A 16,157-nucleotide genomic window follows, 5' to 3' on the forward strand; every position below is an offset into this window, starting at 1 on the left:
CCGCCTCCCCCTCCCCATCGCGACGCGATACGTTTCGTATCGCTATACGCGCAGAGGACTAGCGTTTTGTTGGTTTTTTGTGGGGACCGAGGGCGGAATTTGGGTGACAGGACGGGAAGGTTGCAGGGGGGTGGGGAGCGGAAAGGTGCCGAGGGCCGGGCTGCGGAAGGGGTTGGCGTGGGAAGGGGGGAAGGGGGAAGGATGACAGGGGGTGGGAGGTGTTTCATGGGTTAGGAAACAAGGGCGGGGGGATTGTGGGATTGTGTTGGAGGGGGGATGGAAGAGGGAGAGGGTGAAGGGGTTGATGCGTGAGGTCACGTTCAAGTTCCTGCTATCAGAGGTTTTGTATGTAGTAATTATGGTTTTTGCAAGTTAGAACCTAGTAACACAAGTAGCGGCCAAAAAAAAACACATCAAGTTCACAGAAGATAAAGCGTAGAAAAGACGATCTTGAGAAAATCTGAACTTTTTCAAATAAACAATAATCTAGGTATCTAACCTCCCAAGCCCAGCTTTTTATCCTCATATACATATATATACACAAACATGATTTTTTTCTACGCCAAACTCTGCGCTTCACACATCTTCTTATACAACGTGCCGCTTCCCGTAAGTAACTCCGCGTGCGTGCCCTGCTCGACAATTCTGCCTCCATAAAATACGCAAATGACATCTGCATCTTTGATCGTGGAGAGACGATGCGCTACGGCTACCGTAATGCGGTCGCCGTCATTCGCCGCCTCAGCCAGCGCATTTTGCACAATCTTCTCGCTCTCGGTGTCGAGCGCGCTGGTGGCTTCGTCGAGCAGTAGGATTCGTGGATTACGGATGAGCGCGCGGGCAATGGCAATGCGTTGGCGCTGGCCGCCGGAGAGCTGTGTGCCATTGGGTCCAGCGGCTGTATTCACGCCTTCAGGGAGCGAAGAGACAAAGTCCCAGGCGTTTGCGGCGCGGAGGGCGCGCTCAATGTCAGCGTCTGAGACTGCACTGGTGTCGAGGATAGTATCAGCCGTAGGGTTGGAGATGCCAAGTGCGATATTCTCGCGGATCGTGCCTTGGAATAAGGTGGGTTCTTGTTGGACGAGGCCGACTTGGGCGCGGTACTTGCGTGGGTTGATGGTGGTGAGATCTTGGGAGCCGAGGAAGACGGAGCCGCTCGAGGGGTCGTAGAAGCGTTCTAGCATGGAGATTATGGTAGATTTGCCGCAGCCCGAGGCGCCGACTAGGGCAATGAATTGGCCTCTGCGAGCTTCGAGGTTGATGCTTTTGAGGACGGGGGCGTGTGGGCGGAGAGGGTAGGCAAAGCTTGTTTCGGCGAGTTGCAGAGAGCCATTTGGGTCTGGGTTGTTGTCCTTGTTTTCGGGGGTTTCTTGAACGACTGGTTGGAGTTGCTTAAGCCAGAAGATGGCGTTGGCGCCGTTCTTGCCTTTGGTGATACTGGTTGAGAATTGGAAGATTTGAGATGTCGATTGTGCGCAGAAGAAGACGGCCATGTAAGAAACGAAGAAATCGAAGATGGTGATTTCCCGAGATGCAACGAGTCGACATCCGTACCTAAGCGTGCATGTTAGATTTTAAGCTCCAAACAATCGTGTGGAAACATACCAAAATCCGAGAGCCATAAACCAGTACTCCGAGGCCTGAGTCAAAGCAAACCAAAACATAACAAACAGAAGTGGCTGCCGTGATCCATTCACTGCTTGATCCAATTCAGACGTATATCGATCTAGGATCGCCCTCTCAATTCCGAGAGAAGACACTGTTCGGATAGCCGTTGTTGATTCCGACGCAATCGCAGAGCTCGTTGATAACCGCTTGGCAACTAGACGGTCAAGCCTGCCATCAAGAATCATCTTAATCCATCCAAAACCAATGACGGCAGGCGTTCCAGCAAGGACAATGACCAAGCCGAGCTTCCAGGCGTACACGATACCCAGAACAGAGCAGATAATAATACTCAGTGCGGCAATGAGGATGAATCCAATGTTGAAGCCCATCAGTTCGAATACCGCCTGGGGGTAGGCATCGATACGGCTGGTGAGTGCTCCAATATTGTTTTCCGAGCGATCAAAGTACTCGATATCCTGGCGGAGAATGTCGTTGAATATTTGTTTTCGCAGGTTGTGCGCCAAAGTCTATGATTGTTTGGTTAGTAAACGGAATATTGGCATGGGAAATTCACAAGGCAGTGCTCACCTGTGCTAGCGTGTTCGTTCCCCATCCCATTGCATAGTAAGAAAACAAACAAGCGCCGGCAAGGACAACAAACATGGCTGCGAAGAAGTTACCCCTGTCAGTCATCTCCTTTCCAGTCAGAGTGAAAACATCGATCATGTGGGCCATGAGAATGGCTTGACCAGGAAACAAGCCAGCTAGAAAATAGTCAGTGATTGTGTGGCAGTACATGGTGATAGAAGAACATACCAGAAAGGACACAGCCGGAAAACATAGCCAAGTACGCCCATTTTAAATCCGGGGTCTCGTAAATAAGGCGCCAGATGGTAGCAAGCAATCCAAGTTGATTTGTGCCTTCGTCGCTGTATCTACCAGCTCCAGCCTGTGTGCGGATACTTGCTGCTGCATTGGTAGTCGAGCGATAAAGCGTAGCTTCTTTGTCTTCAGGATCATCCTTGAGCGACTTTTCGTCGGATACTTCCACTTCTGTGCCTTCAGGAGAGTCTTCGCCTTCAATAGTAAGTTGCTGGATGTTAACGAGACGCGAATATGCTCCCTTCATAGCAAGGAGCTCGTCGTGCGTTCCTTGTTCGACAATCTCTCCCTTGGACATGACGACGATGTTATGCGCATTGCGGACGGTAGCTAGCTTGTGCGCGATAACGATGGTGGTGCGGCCAGCGGAAGCTTGATCAAGAGCTTGCTGGACAATTCCTTCAGCGTGGGGGTCGAGTGCGCTGGTTGCTTCGTCCAACAAGAGAACTCTGGGGTTTGATACGAGACTTCGTGCAATGGCGATACGCTGCTTCTGACCGCCGGAAAGTAGGCCTCCTCGCTGACCAATTTCCGTATCGTAACCATGGGGTAGTTGCTCGATGAAGTCGTGAGCGTAAGCGGTTTTGGCGGCGGCTACAATGTGTTTCATCTTCTCTTCTTTCGAAGCCTTTTCCAGATCGGTACCGTAAAGACCATTGGCGATGTTGTCGAAAACAGATCCACGGAATAGAACAGGTTCCTGTTGTACCAGACGAACGTTTCTCCGCAGCCAGGAAATATTCAGTGAGTCGATGGTTCGACCGTCAAGCTTGATAGTTCCTGAGGCAGGGTTATACCATCGCTGCAAAAGACCGACTATAGTGCTCTTTCCAGATCCGCTGTGGCCCACAAGAGCTGTAACCTTGCCGGCTGGTGCGCGAAGAGAGAAGCTCTTGAGCACAGTGACATCAGGTCGAGTTGGGTAGGCGAACACAACATTCTCAAGCTCGACTTCTCCGGTGATTGAAGTTGGCACTTCACCCGACGGATCCATGGGGTCGATGGCTGTCTTTCGGTCGATAACCAAATAGAGCTGGGCGGCCGCAGACGCGGCGCGAGTGAATTCGATAGAGTGAGGAGCCAGTTGAGTGATGCTGAGCGCGGCGATAACAACCGACAACAAAACCGTAAAGACATCTCCAGTATCCGTGATCTCACCACTGGCAAGCATATGAATACCTCTCCAAAACGCAAGTGCGTTGCCCAGATAGATGATGGTGTACTCAGCCGAGAACAGGATACCGAAAAGAGGTGAAATCTTCTTGCCATAGCGGTGCGCTTGGATAAGGAATCCGTCGAATTTGTTGACCAATTCAGCCCTCATGTCGAATGCATGAACAGTACGGATGCTAGCGATGACTCCCTCGGCGAAGGAGTTGGCATCGGCGTATCTTTCGAGAATCTTGGCCTCGTAACCGGCTTCGATGAAAGAGCAGCCAATCATGACACCGACTGTCAAAGGCGCGATGCCACAAATGATGAGTGTAAGCTTCCAATTGGTAACGAAGGCGATGATAAAGGAGGCGAGGAAAGCTGATAGGCCTTGGATAGTGAGGCCTAACTTCTCCGCAATACCAGCTTGGACAAGGCGCCCGTTAGAGTATGCTTGAGTAGCAATCGACCCACTGGTCCCAAGGTCAAAATAGGCGACCTCCTGTCGCAATGCAGCCTTGAGATACTCATGTCGAATGTTTCGCACGATCCGGTAGGCGCTAAATGTGAGTAGGAAGTTGTAGATGTAGGCCACTACCATTCTGCCAACGCCCAAGAGGAAGAAGTACAGCGCGAGCTTCGCACTCGACGACCGCAAGCTCTCTGCCGCCGCATTTCCCGTGTCAAAGTCCGTAAACTCTGTGACGAACTTTCCGAATATTATGTTTTGAGATGCAATCCCGACTCCAGACGCACACGCAGCAATGCCAGCAATGCTAACCATAATCAAGTCTGTAGTCTGTGCATACTTGAAGACCCTCTGTTTTACGACAAGACATCGCATAAAGTCAGTTGACATGGTTCATTTTCCAATCATCATGAAGCTTACGTACCCAGTATGCCTTCCACGCGCCCATGGGCGCGGGTTCGTTTGAGATGATGCTCGCTTTCTCCATCTCCACAGTCGAGCTGTTACCCTTTTCGCCGCCGCTTGTGAAACCCATTATTTATACTGCTAGCAGTAAGAACATGAAAAGAAAAAAAAGAACAAAGAGGTTGTCGTTGAAATTAAGTTGGACTTTTGAAGAGGAAAGATATATGGGATTAGCAAGGGAAGAGCAGATCAACTACTGCAAGGACAAGGTGAGACAAAAGACCTAGATGGTCAATACTGGAACGACGATATACCATGCAACCCGCCCCCAGCATTCTTAAAAGGGCGTCAGGAAACCAAGGGCGCAAGACGCCCAAGACGCATCGGTAATTCTCATTGGCACCAAACATCAATCTGCCGGCTTGTAGTTCACCCCCAGTCGTAAGATGTGCCTCATGGTGACAGGTTCAAAACGACTTGGCAGCAGTTTTTGGATGGGTGCAAGTGTGTTTCGCTGCAAGGGCAGGGGAGGTGGGGCTGCTAGGTTGTCTGAGAGCTGCGTTCATATACGCGGAGAAGAACATGATTAGCAGAGAACGCGCGCACAGGGGACCCACCGGCCTGACTTCGGGCCGTCCCCTAGTAGTAATTGTGCAAGTGGGTACACTGCGAGTATTCCTCAGGTTCGCAAGGCAAAACACGCGCTTCAGAGAACGCTATGTAAAACAATCTCCTAGACTGGGATCCTGCAGATCACTGGCGATTCAGGGTCCCACGTTTGAGGGGGTTATATGAAAAGCTTAGGTGTTGTTGGGGGGTGGGGAGGTTGGATAGTTTTGCTGAGTACGAAGTACTAGTAGCGGGCGTAGTAACACGAGTCGACAACGCCATCGGTGGAAGTAGCTCACCGGAAAGCGCCTCATGATTCGTCTTGGCTATGACATGTTCATTCACTATAAGCGGGAGGTGAGTAAGCGAGGGGGTTTTACGCCCTTATTCGTTGCTGTGTCGCCGCTGGGGATATGTGACAATATGTACATGTGCTTGCGGCATCTTGCGGATGCCGATACGGCAGTCTATGATTGGTGTAGTAGGCATACCATGCATCCGATGCGTACATCGTATATGGTGAAGGGCTCATCGGCTTACATAACTACCCTAATCTTCTCATCACTCAACAGTGTGCTAGATCTTACTAGGAAAGAGTGACTCTCGGATACATGAGAGCCAAGTATACTCACACCGGAAGCGCACCTTTCCCATGTCTAGTACGCGACCCAATCACAAGCCGAATCGTAGTATGTATACACTGTCATCACTCTAACTTTGTTTTAAAGTAATAAGCATATCTTGGAGCTACGTCATAGGCCTCACTGGCGTGTATAGCTTGCGCGTCGGTACTTTTTGATCATCTATCATAGATGTTTCGGGCGTGTTGATTACGTAGAAACAAAGAAGGTATATACATACAAGCGTTCATCCAGACTTAACCTGCGAACTTTTCGCCTTCCAATCCACCGTCTTCGTCCCCTCACCCAAAAACCTCTATCATAGCCCCTCTCCACCTCTCGCCCCACCTACTCAATGCATACAGTGCAGCCAAGCCCGTAGTAACACTCCAAAGACCCAAGATTGTCATTAACCACCCATTCCCAATTGCAGTGAGAATCGGCTCTGCCACTACAGCGCCCACAAATGAGCAAATGTTGCGCACAAAATTGTTCAGTGCGATTCCGCTTGCAGCCCGTCTGGGCATAAACTCTGTCAATATAGTGTTTACAAGAGCGAACACCAACATGCTGCCGATGCCAAAGAAGAAATTGCTAATCATGGGTACAACCCAATGTATCCCATGCTGAGCCGTCCAACCATACACGATTAGTGCAGCAGGCCACAGAATAGCAGCAATCCAAGCATTCTCCCTTATGCGGTCGAGGGGTCGGAAAATAAGTTTGCCGTTTTCGTCGTAGCGCCCTGCTTTGCGGGCTTCGCGGTGCATGATGGAGTCAAGCCAGCGGCCGCCGTAGATTGAAGCGAGGAGGTAACCTGCCGAATTTGGGATGTAGAGTAGACCGACGATGAGAGTTGAGAAGGAATATGGGGGACCAGAAAAGGTCTTTTGAATACTGATGTTGAGGATGTAGAGGCATCCAAAGGTTATGCTCGCTGAATATACGGTGAGAAGGACAGGTGGGAAACGGAGCCAAGCTATTATACGAAGCGGGTCGATGAATATGTGGCGGAGGTGCAGGAGTATGCTCTTAGTTTTTTGTACAGTTGAGGCGTGCGTGGTGCTTCTTCGAAGAGCCGCATCAGGCTCTTTTTCTTTGTCATCGCTTGAAGGCGGTGTAGCAGGACCCGTAGATGGTTTGCCGTCTCGATGTAATGTTTCTGGTAGGGCGAAGATGACAAAGATCACCGTGAGACCTCCATATATAACTAAAAACCATTGTGTGCTTCGCCATCCCAGTTCTGCTCCGAGCACACCTCCGATAATAGGGGCAAAAAGAGGTCCGCAGAGTGGACCGAGGTAGAACAAGCCCATTGCTGCGCCTCTTTCTTTCGTGTGCCAGATGTCTGCGATGGTTCCAGCACCCACTGCTTGCACAGAGGCGGCTGCACCTCCAGACAGAACACGGCAGACAATCAACATATGGATTGTTGTGCTGACTGCCGAGAGTATACCGAAAACAACGAATAAAATAAATGAGGTAATGTAAATGGTTCGTCGGCCCAGCCGTTCTGAGAAGGAACTCCACCATAGTGGGAAAATACCCATGCTTAGCATGTACACAGCGACCGACATGTTAGTCACAGTCTCGGTCGCTCGGAAAGCTTTACTAATGTCTTGGAGTACCGGCATGACAATTGCAGAGCCCATTGGTCCAGCCATGGCACAAAAAGCAACAATGAAAGTAAGTAGCCATTTCGTTTGTCGGGCGTAATGCTGGGGATTTTCAACTTCGGGAATAAGGGGGAAGCGAGCGAGAAGCCCACGGCGTTGGGAACGAGGAACGATCACAGGATCCGGTACAACTGATGTGGTTCTCGTCAGGTCTGTTGGTGGTTCTCTTGTATTCGATGGTCGTGGTTGTCGCGTCATGTTCGTAGAGTGATGTGACATAGTCGAAGAGCTTGAGGATGCAGTCGCTGTCGCGCTCTCTTGCGCAACTGCTTTCTCTTCTTCAAAAACATCATTTTCTAATTTTTCCGGTGTATTTGCGTTCACATCTATCTCATGGTTGGCGTTTCGGTGGAAAGTCGGCTCCGGGGTCAATGTCCTGGGTGGCGATCTTGATGCCTCAGATACCATATTTAGTCGCAAACGTGAAAAATGTAATAAGAAAAAAAAGGAAGGAGGGAAAGTTGAGAAATTATCCAAGATGTATAGTGTTGAATGACCGGTTTCAACAAACACGCTATTATTCCCGTATGCACAATCGCTTCTCCGACAGGCGTGTCAGTGGCAGTGTCGTAATGCCTCGGCTGCATGCAGCCGAAGCCTTGAGCTCTAGCAATCTCCCTCACCTCTTATGGTGCAGCAATGGGCGTAGAATCGGAAATGAACGCAAGGAAATTTTAGTGCTCTACAGCTAGAGGAAATATCAGAGCAATTGACTCTTGGGTACATGCCGACTGCACATTGCGAGTGTAAATGTGAATGCCGAGGACGCCGACTTGCACCATGCGACCATTACTCGGACCTGATGGCCGACGTCGTGCTCTATTGGGTTGGAAGGATGCATGCATGCGACAGTCCGTGTATTCTGCTCTTGGCGAGCAATCTCGTACGAGGTAAACGTCCAAAGCATCTTTATCCGTGGTACACTGTTGCATTGCGATCGTGCACCAAGGTGATTCGACCATTTGTCCTCGGCGACCCTCCGACAAATCAGGGATACCAGAACATCTCCGCGGTCCAGAGTGGTTGGCGCCACCGTTTCCACACTTTAACGTTTTCGGCGGGGTAGTACCGGCGCCACAAAAGTAGGTAACAGGTTCCGAAGATCTACAGCTGGCTCTTCGATTACCTTCATTGCTCAATTGTAGAGAGACGGGCTTGGTGGACGATTTTGTCATCTTTCCATTGGACCAGGAAAAAGTCCTCGTGAAACCATCGATATCGCACTGAGAGTGTTACCGGCCAGCTGCAGACACCCCGCATTGAATTCATTCGGTACAGTCATCTGTCAAAGACCTTCAGCTTCCCTAGTCATACGAACTCTGTCATTCAGACTCGGTACCTTCGCAGTCTTGCGGGATCCCCACAATGGCAACCCAGAATCAGGATCGTCTCCGTACGCTTTTCTCTTCTGCGTCTGACTCGGATCACAGCAACCGCTGGGACGACCTCTGGCGAGAGGCTACATTCCTGCCATGGGACCGGGGTCATGCCAATCCCGCGCTGATAGACGTTCTTAGCGAGCGATCTCGTCCTATCTCGTCTCCAGACCCCAATCCATCATTGGGTGCACCCCCACCAAACAGCGAGTCAGCAGGTTACGTATCTCTACCCGGACCACTGAGGGAAGACGGAAAGAGGAGGAGGGCGTTAGTGCCAGGGTGTGGAAAAGGATACGACGTGGCTTTGTTTGCGGCCTATGGTTACGATGCTTACGGACTGGAGGTGTCCTCGCACGCGGCTGAAGCTGCGCGGAAATATCTAGCAGATCCCGGAAAAGGGCCCCTGGAGGGTGAATACGCCATCAAGGATGAGAAGATAGGAAGAGGAGCGATGAAGGTTGTCTGTGGTGACTTCTTTGACGATGCTTGGCTCAAGGACGTTGATGGATGGGATGGAGATGCGGGCTTCGATATCATCTATGACAATACTGTAAGTGCTAACTGTAACACCCCCGTCGTTTTTTAATGGGTCTGACACCATGCACAGTTCCTGTGTGCTCTCCCACCCTCGCTCCGTCCCAAGTGGGCGTCGCGTATGACTGAGCTTCTCCGCCAGTCATCCTCAAACAACACAGGCACCGGGGGCGTCCTGATTTGTCTTGAGTTTCCAACCCATAAGCCTGTAAAATCGGGTGGACCGCCATGGTCGCTGCCACCTCTTGTACATACAGAGCTTCTCAAACAGCCAGGTCGGGGTATTTTGTATGATGATCAGGGCGTGGTGACCAAGACAGAGCGAGAAGAGACAGACAATGCGCTAGTTAAAATTGCGCATTTTACTCCCAGACGGACACATGAGATCGGCGTCATCCAAGGTCTTGTAAGGGACTGTGTGAGTATGTGGCGACATAAAGCAGATTGTCCAGAGGAACAAAGGTGGCATTGAACACATCAGGTGTGCTGCTGGTGTACTGGTCCTGCTGGATGTTGTTCAACCAGCCACGCGCAGTGAGTTGTAGTGTTCTCCCAATCCATGACTGTGTTTATAGTAACCCAACCAAATCTCCTTCTTTTCTGTGACATCGTCTTCGGCTTCGATCTTGTCCACTCTTCCGTCGCTGTGCAGCACACAAATCCTTAACCCGTATGACCTAGCCAACGCAAGAAGCTCTAGGTGGCCACCCCATTCACCGGTTTCTCTAATCTTACGAACGTGCTCAGGCAGTGGGTCTTCCATGAACCCTGCAAAGTCATCGGCGTGACCTTGTATCCAATCTGCCGCTGCATGTCGGACCACCTTGTAGCCTTCTATTTTGTCAGTCGCACTCTTTTCATCTTTTCCAATCGTTGTGATAGCTATTCTCGGTTGCAATCCTAACTCTCTTGTCTGCAACTGGTCTGCCACGGCAGCATATAAACAATGTCCATCCGCCCGTATCTCATGGAGCGCAAGGCTGTGCTTCTCTAATTGCGTTGCCATGCGTTCTCGCTCGAGTTCCCGTGGGTTTGGTGCGTTGGCAGCTTCGCGCTCGGCATCGGCAATCATGGAAGCTTGCTCAGCGGCCCGACGAGCAAGGCGGGCTTTGGCGCGATTCGGCTTCTTTGCCCTGGGCCCAGCATTGTTTTCTGTGGTACTATTTTCCTTGTCCTCGGCACTCTTTCCATTAATTGTAAGTTTTTCTATATCCTCCTGCACGTCCTGTGTCTCGTCTTCTGAAGGTGGTTCGTTGTCGTTGTTTTCCTCTTGTACAGCATCTCCGTTTAGAATGGCAAGCTCATGCTCATGTCGCTCTTTCAATTCCCTCTCTAATCGTTCACATTCTTCGTTGACGCCTTTTCGCGTTTTTTTACTCGCTTGTTTCTTCTTTTGTGTCGTACGTGAGACAAGATCGCGTTGTTCTTTGCGGTGTCGGGACTGAAGTGCTTCGAGGGTTTCGGGTTCGGGTGCTGGCAATGGGTCCGCCATTGCAGGGCGAAATTTGTACTCCGATGGTGAAGATTGCGCGAAAGAGGGGAAGTCGCGGTAGCAGTAATGACTGTGGCGCAATGTTCAAAGATCTACACGAGAATGGCGGGGGTCGTGGGAAATCCGGCGTCATTTCTTGGGGCATCGGATCTTGGTTTCGCCGAAGTTGCCTGGAGAGGATGCTGGATGGCTGCTCGGCTGTCTTTCGGTTTACATTCGGCAATCTTTCAAGATTCCCCAAATCTACATCGAGACCATCCTAGGAGACAGTTGAGGCTCAGTTAAGGGACGGGCCAATTGTAACTTCATTGATCCCTTGTTGAGAACAACGCTGCTCCTCATGCTGTCACATGCCTACACAGAAGGGTACAGCAAACTCTACGGTTGATGCACATGGCTTCGCCATGACTTTAGTCTTGTCTTGGTTCTTGTCTTTGTGCCCGTTGTTTTCCCGCTTAGGACATATCATTCAACCCATACGCGCAGAATCTATCCATGGCACGCCTCTTCTGCATAGGTGAATACCAACAATCAAGTTAATTAGACTAGGAATTAACTATCACTATGACAGAGATCGTGCCTGCATCGTGCCAGTGACTTGACTTCACCATTGTATATGAGATTGCGTGAATGTGGAAATCGCCACAAGCGAGATGTTTGTCCTTTTGAAAGGTGTGTTTGCTTTCTAGAGTATCTTGAATTCGTAGTGAATGGCTGCCGGTTCCTAAAAAAAAGATAGACCGCCCGCTATGGCAGGCTCACCTGCTCATACGCGAGGTGTCGTGCCTATTGCCCTTATGCTAGATAGCTGGAAGATGTATGGTGCTTTCATTCATTGACACTCACACCTTAAACGGCTTTGGTCACCCGGCTGCGGAAGGTGCGTTGCGCACGTCTTCTTTACTTCTCACTCTCACCCCTCCATTCTCTTTCACTTGAACTCTGCTCTTCAATCGACCTTATAAGGCGCTCCCATCCGGGGCTTTCTCATCATGCGTACCAACTTTTTCTGTTGCCACCACACCAACGCCATCTGCTAGGAGCGAGGCCCGCTTACAGCAGCTATGCCTTTCCATGATGAGAACTGGGAGGAGTGGCAGCGCGACTGCGACACCTTTCCAGCATATAGCGACTATCTTCTTGGCCCAGATCTACGCCTCGTAGTCACTCAAGAGCCTGGTCTGCATCCTGTGCTCTATCCAGCGCCAATGCCACAACCGATCCAGTATACTCGCAACGTGCAATCACGATCTCAGATACCTCGAGCACTGACTAGATCTGACCTGGAAACGAATACTCTTCCTGGAGGTCAATATGCATTGCATAGAAGGGAGTCCGGTGACCACCTCGGAAACGACAGTAGCAACAAGACGAGGACACTAATCGATCCGCCGATTTTTCTGCAGCATCCTCGCACTCTTCCAGAAGTCCAAGAACAAAGCCGACAGCAGGCCTGTATACCAACTCAGATGCAACTAGTAAGTTTACCTTTGCTATCTTCCTCTAGTCGTCTCGAAATAACCACTACACTTAGCACTCTGCCGTTGGCCCGGAGCAACTGGGTAATCCGTTTTCTCTAGAACAAGCACCGCAGGTGGTTATGCTTCAGCCAGATGACGTAGTCCATGACCCGCGATATCAGTGCATCGAACTCGAGAGGCGCAACCAGTTCAGACACTATCTCTCTGGGCTCTGGTGTATTGCGAACAATTCTACCGATACGGGGAAAAAGGCCAAGGCGCTTACGGACATCCGCGGCTTCAGTACAAGAGTTCTTCACCAAGTCAAAACCTTAGAGGTAAGTAGAGGCCAACAACCGCCTCCTTGTACACCTGCTCACAACCAACTTGAAAAAACTGATGAAGGGTTGCGCCCTACGAGTACACAGTCCTTGCACCAGCAATCAGCACAACCCCAAGCACAAGTGGTTGAAGACAATCATCCCTCACAATTGGTATCTCAATCGGCATGGCAGCCTCCAGTTTTGCCTCACACTGAGTTTTTCGTCCCTCAAGTCTCTATTCAGCTGCGTATGCGCATCAATAGTTACCTCCCTCAGGTCTGGAACTGTATTCGAGTCACTGGAGATAAATCCGAGCCTATATCCGCCGATGATCTACATAGACGGAATCGTGCGCAGCAATGGCTCACGTCATTTAAGACGAATCTGCCTGTTGAGGGTCGCCCCTATGTTTCATGGGTTCTCAGGTGGATGTACAGCGAACATGTTGCAGGAAGAGATCCATTGGTATCTTTCGGGTAGCAAAACTAGCATCGGTTCAGATGTAAATACGGGATACAGGGATGGGATAGGTCTCATTGAAGGTACTAGGATGGAAAGTTTGCGTAAATAAGTTGTCTGGTGTGGACAGTACCAACTGGCTTAAACACCAGTCTCAGGGCACGTGGGGCTTGACAAGGAATATATGGGTTACCAGACGTCCTATCTGTGGTACAGTGATCTAGGGATGCGCACAGGGGCATCGAGATGATGCTGATTGATACGGGCAGCTAATTGATGTAACAATCTTTTGTGTTGTTCTAGGGAAATGACTTCATATAAACTAATCCTAGCTTCGGAAAACAGGATGACGCCAGGCAGTATTCTCTAGCAGAAACGGACCTTAACTGCAATTTGGTGATGTTTTCATATTTAAAAGCTCTCTTGAGATACAACCTCTAAGAGCCAGGTAATTACGAGTCTAGCGGCCTGCCGGGATGATGCATAAGACGTTTTTAGTCTCGACTGTCATCGGTCATTTCAACCAGTCACCACGTTATCATAGCCCATGAACAACAGCCAAATCCTGAACTCGACGAGCCAGCTTGAGGACCTACCATAAAGCGATTGCTAAACACCCAAACTCTGCGTACGCAAATCCCAACCAACCCACTTGCTTACCACTCACCCCACACCTGTTCCTCCAGCATCCCCAACTCCCTACCCCTCCACACTCCCCACAACAACATGCCCCTCCCACCCAAACGCCCTATTAACATTCAACCCCAGACAAAGCGTAAAAACCCTCACCTTGCTAACCTTCTCCCACTCAATCCACGGCACACAATTCCAGTCTCTCGCCCACCTACTCCCGGGATCCAACACAATATCCACCGTCCTCTCCCACTCACAAAAAACCCTGACTTCCCTTATTCCCAAGTTATCGGCAATACACCGGGTCCAGAAGGCGCGCCGCGGGATAACGAGCTCGGTGAAGAACTTGAAGATGCGGTCGTGTACGATGGGGGGCCCGCGCGTGCAGAATGTAACGTCCGGGCAGCGGGTGTAGATGAGGAGGTAGGGGAGGATATCGATTGAGGGTAAAGGATCAGAGATGGAGGGTAGATCCGAGAGATCGATTGTTATGGTGGGGACGTTGTCCGGGTCGGGGATGAAGGGTGGGACGAAGATGTTTGTGTCTTCGCGGTGGTTGTGCAGGTAGGCGATAAGGTCAGCGTGGGTGAGGTAGAATTCTCCGGTTTTATCGTCTATCCTGAGCATGGAGACAATGGGGGCGGGAATGGGCCATTCGAAGAGCTTCTCGAGGGCGGTTTTGGGGGCGGGGGAGGAGAAGGGGTCGAGGCTGAGGAGTTCGGAGGAGGGGATGGCGGGAGAGGGGAGGACGCAGGGGGATGGGCACGAGGGGATGGGCTGGTCGCGCAAGGTGTATTCGATGGGTGATAGGGAGAAGCCTAGTGAAGATGAGCGGTCTTCTTCTGCAGGAGATAGGCCTGCTGAAGATGGTAGCTCGGATGGCCACGGTGGGTTTGAGGGCTCTGAAATGTTGATTGATGGAGACGCCTCTAGGGACGACAGTTGTTCGGGTGAGTAAAACAAATTGTGTGATGGAGACAGAATTAACTGTAGAGGTTGCTCTGGTGATTCAGATTGTTCTGGCGGCGAGGAAGTCTGCTCTGGCGAGGAAGTTTGCTCTACTGGTGGAGATGGCTCTAACGGTGCACATTGTTCGGGCGATGGAACCCGGTCCCGGAATGAAATATACTCTGGTAGCGGGGAAAGCTCTGGCGATGACGAGACCTCTGGTAACGGAAAAAATTGTGGTAATGAAGGCTGCTTTGGTGATAAAGAATGCTCTAGTGGCGCACACTGCTTTGACGATGAAGCAGGCTTTGCTGGTAAAGATTGCCCTACAAGCGGTGAATGCCCTGGTGACAAAGGCTCCTCTAGTAATGGAGACTGTTCTACTGTTTCACGTTGTTTTGGTGACAGAGACTCTTCTGGTAACAGGGGTTGCTCTGGGTGTGGAGACTGCTCTGGCGGTGCATACTGTTCTGGCGATAGTGCATACTGTTCTGGATATGGAGACTCCTCTTGTAATGGAGAGTGCTCTGGTGATGGAGACCGCTGTAGTAATAGAGACTGTTCTGATGGTGCACACTGCGCTTCATCTTCCTTTGGTACCAGTGTTCTTGTTGGACTCTTCGAATCCACTAGCCCGCGGGGATTTGAAGACCTGGCAGGTGCTCCTTCCATGTCAGTTGTCGTTTGAGTAGGGTTGGTGGAGGTTATGGTACGAATGTCAAGGTAACGATTCTATGGCTATGGTATTACTGAGAAAAAATTGAGTGATTGAGCAAACATGATGGGGATGAAGAGGTAACTTCGCAACCAAGAGGGACATCGTGTCCCCAGCTCTTGCATCAGGTACTTGCGGGTTGGTTCATAGCAATAGCCAAATGCAAAAAGTAGCACAGTATGACCCTTCCGTTTACTCTAGAGACGCTGCTAATTGCGAAAATGAATGTCAGGTTAAGGAGGCGGTTCTCTCCCTGTTCTTCCACACACTTGAGCCAAAGTACCTTCCTAGGCTCAAGCGACTTTTCGCATAACAAGATCGTGGCGCACATTCTCATAGTGCAGTTTTCTCCAGATGGCTTGAGCATATCCCATACCATCAGACATGAAGCCGTCGATCTTAAACATCTCAGCATTGTGGAACCAGTAAGTTTTGAATCGAACGTTCCATAACGAAGAGCCGCTGTTGTGTCAGATCATCAAGTTGCGCCTACGGTCTAGTGCGAGGAAACGGCAGGCGATGGAAAATAAAATAAGAAAAATGTTGAGTAGTGAGAATGGAACAAAACTCAGTTGTTGATTGGACATATGACATTCCTAACCAAATGTCAGATCCTAGCGGCATGGCCATCTTTTGGCTAGATGCTCCGTAGGTATAATTCACTTATTTGCAGGATTCTGCGGCTATATTGCTTCAGAAGCTATCCAGCTGTCGGGCGACATAAATCATCAATCTATAAGATACGAGGTAGGTGGCCTATGACTGATCGCACGTTATGCCACCAACACAATGG

The 16,157-nt window shown here is 50.3% G+C and overlaps 7 protein-coding genes across 7 annotated transcripts; 3 read left to right on the plus strand and 4 right to left on the minus strand.

The window, feature by feature from the left end:
* Positions 1-557: 557 nt before the first annotated feature.
* Positions 558-4,646, minus strand: COCMIDRAFT_97105 (uncharacterized protein; the record flags this gene model as incomplete). The annotated part of the gene is made up of 5 exons (XM_007690446.1): positions 558-1,554; positions 1,606-2,135; positions 2,197-2,372; positions 2,425-4,462; positions 4,536-4,646. 5 exons carry the CDS (start codon positions 4,644-4,646, stop codon positions 558-560), a joined length of 3,852 nt encoding a protein of 1,283 aa, XP_007688636.1.
* A 1,401-nt stretch (positions 4,647-6,047) lies between these two features.
* On the minus strand, positions 6,048-7,829 carry COCMIDRAFT_97170 (uncharacterized protein; the record flags this gene model as incomplete). Its single annotated transcript, XM_007690447.1, has 1 exon — positions 6,048-7,829. One exon carries the CDS (start codon positions 7,827-7,829, stop codon positions 6,048-6,050), a length of 1,782 nt encoding a protein of 593 aa, XP_007688637.1.
* A 957-nt stretch (positions 7,830-8,786) lies between these two features.
* COCMIDRAFT_97145 (uncharacterized protein) lies at positions 8,787-9,806 on the plus strand (the record flags this gene model as incomplete). The annotated part of the gene is made up of 2 exons (XM_007690448.1): positions 8,787-9,350; positions 9,408-9,806. The coding sequence occupies 2 exons, from the start codon at positions 8,787-8,789 to the stop codon at positions 9,804-9,806; spliced, it is 963 nt and encodes a 320-aa protein (XP_007688638.1).
* A 45-nt stretch (positions 9,807-9,851) lies between these two features.
* On the minus strand, positions 9,852-10,826 carry COCMIDRAFT_37352 (uncharacterized protein; the record flags this gene model as incomplete). Its single annotated transcript, XM_007690441.1, has 1 exon — positions 9,852-10,826. The coding sequence occupies one exon, from the start codon at positions 10,824-10,826 to the stop codon at positions 9,852-9,854; it is 975 nt and encodes a 324-aa protein (XP_007688631.1).
* A 1,064-nt stretch (positions 10,827-11,890) lies between these two features.
* Positions 11,891-13,089, plus strand: COCMIDRAFT_97129 (uncharacterized protein; the record flags this gene model as incomplete). Its single annotated transcript, XM_007690449.1, has 2 exons — positions 11,891-12,335; positions 12,746-13,089. 2 exons carry the CDS (start codon positions 11,891-11,893, stop codon positions 13,087-13,089), a joined length of 789 nt encoding a protein of 262 aa, XP_007688639.1.
* A 678-nt stretch (positions 13,090-13,767) lies between these two features.
* On the minus strand, positions 13,768-14,328 carry COCMIDRAFT_97118 (uncharacterized protein; the record flags this gene model as incomplete). Its single annotated transcript, XM_007690450.1, has 1 exon — positions 13,768-14,328. One exon carries the CDS (start codon positions 14,326-14,328, stop codon positions 13,768-13,770), a length of 561 nt encoding a protein of 186 aa, XP_007688640.1.
* A 344-nt stretch (positions 14,329-14,672) lies between these two features.
* Positions 14,673-15,341, plus strand: COCMIDRAFT_97187 (uncharacterized protein; the record flags this gene model as incomplete). The annotated part of the gene is made up of 1 exon (XM_007690451.1): positions 14,673-15,341. The coding sequence occupies one exon, from the start codon at positions 14,673-14,675 to the stop codon at positions 15,339-15,341; it is 669 nt and encodes a 222-aa protein (XP_007688641.1).
* Between the last annotated feature and the right edge of the window lie 816 nt (positions 15,342-16,157).

This window comes from Bipolaris oryzae, assembly GCF_000523455.1.
Source record: "Bipolaris oryzae ATCC 44560 unplaced genomic scaffold scaffold_78, whole genome shotgun sequence".
In the NCBI taxonomy this organism is placed as follows: Eukaryota; Fungi; Ascomycota; class Dothideomycetes; order Pleosporales; family Pleosporaceae; genus Bipolaris; species Bipolaris oryzae.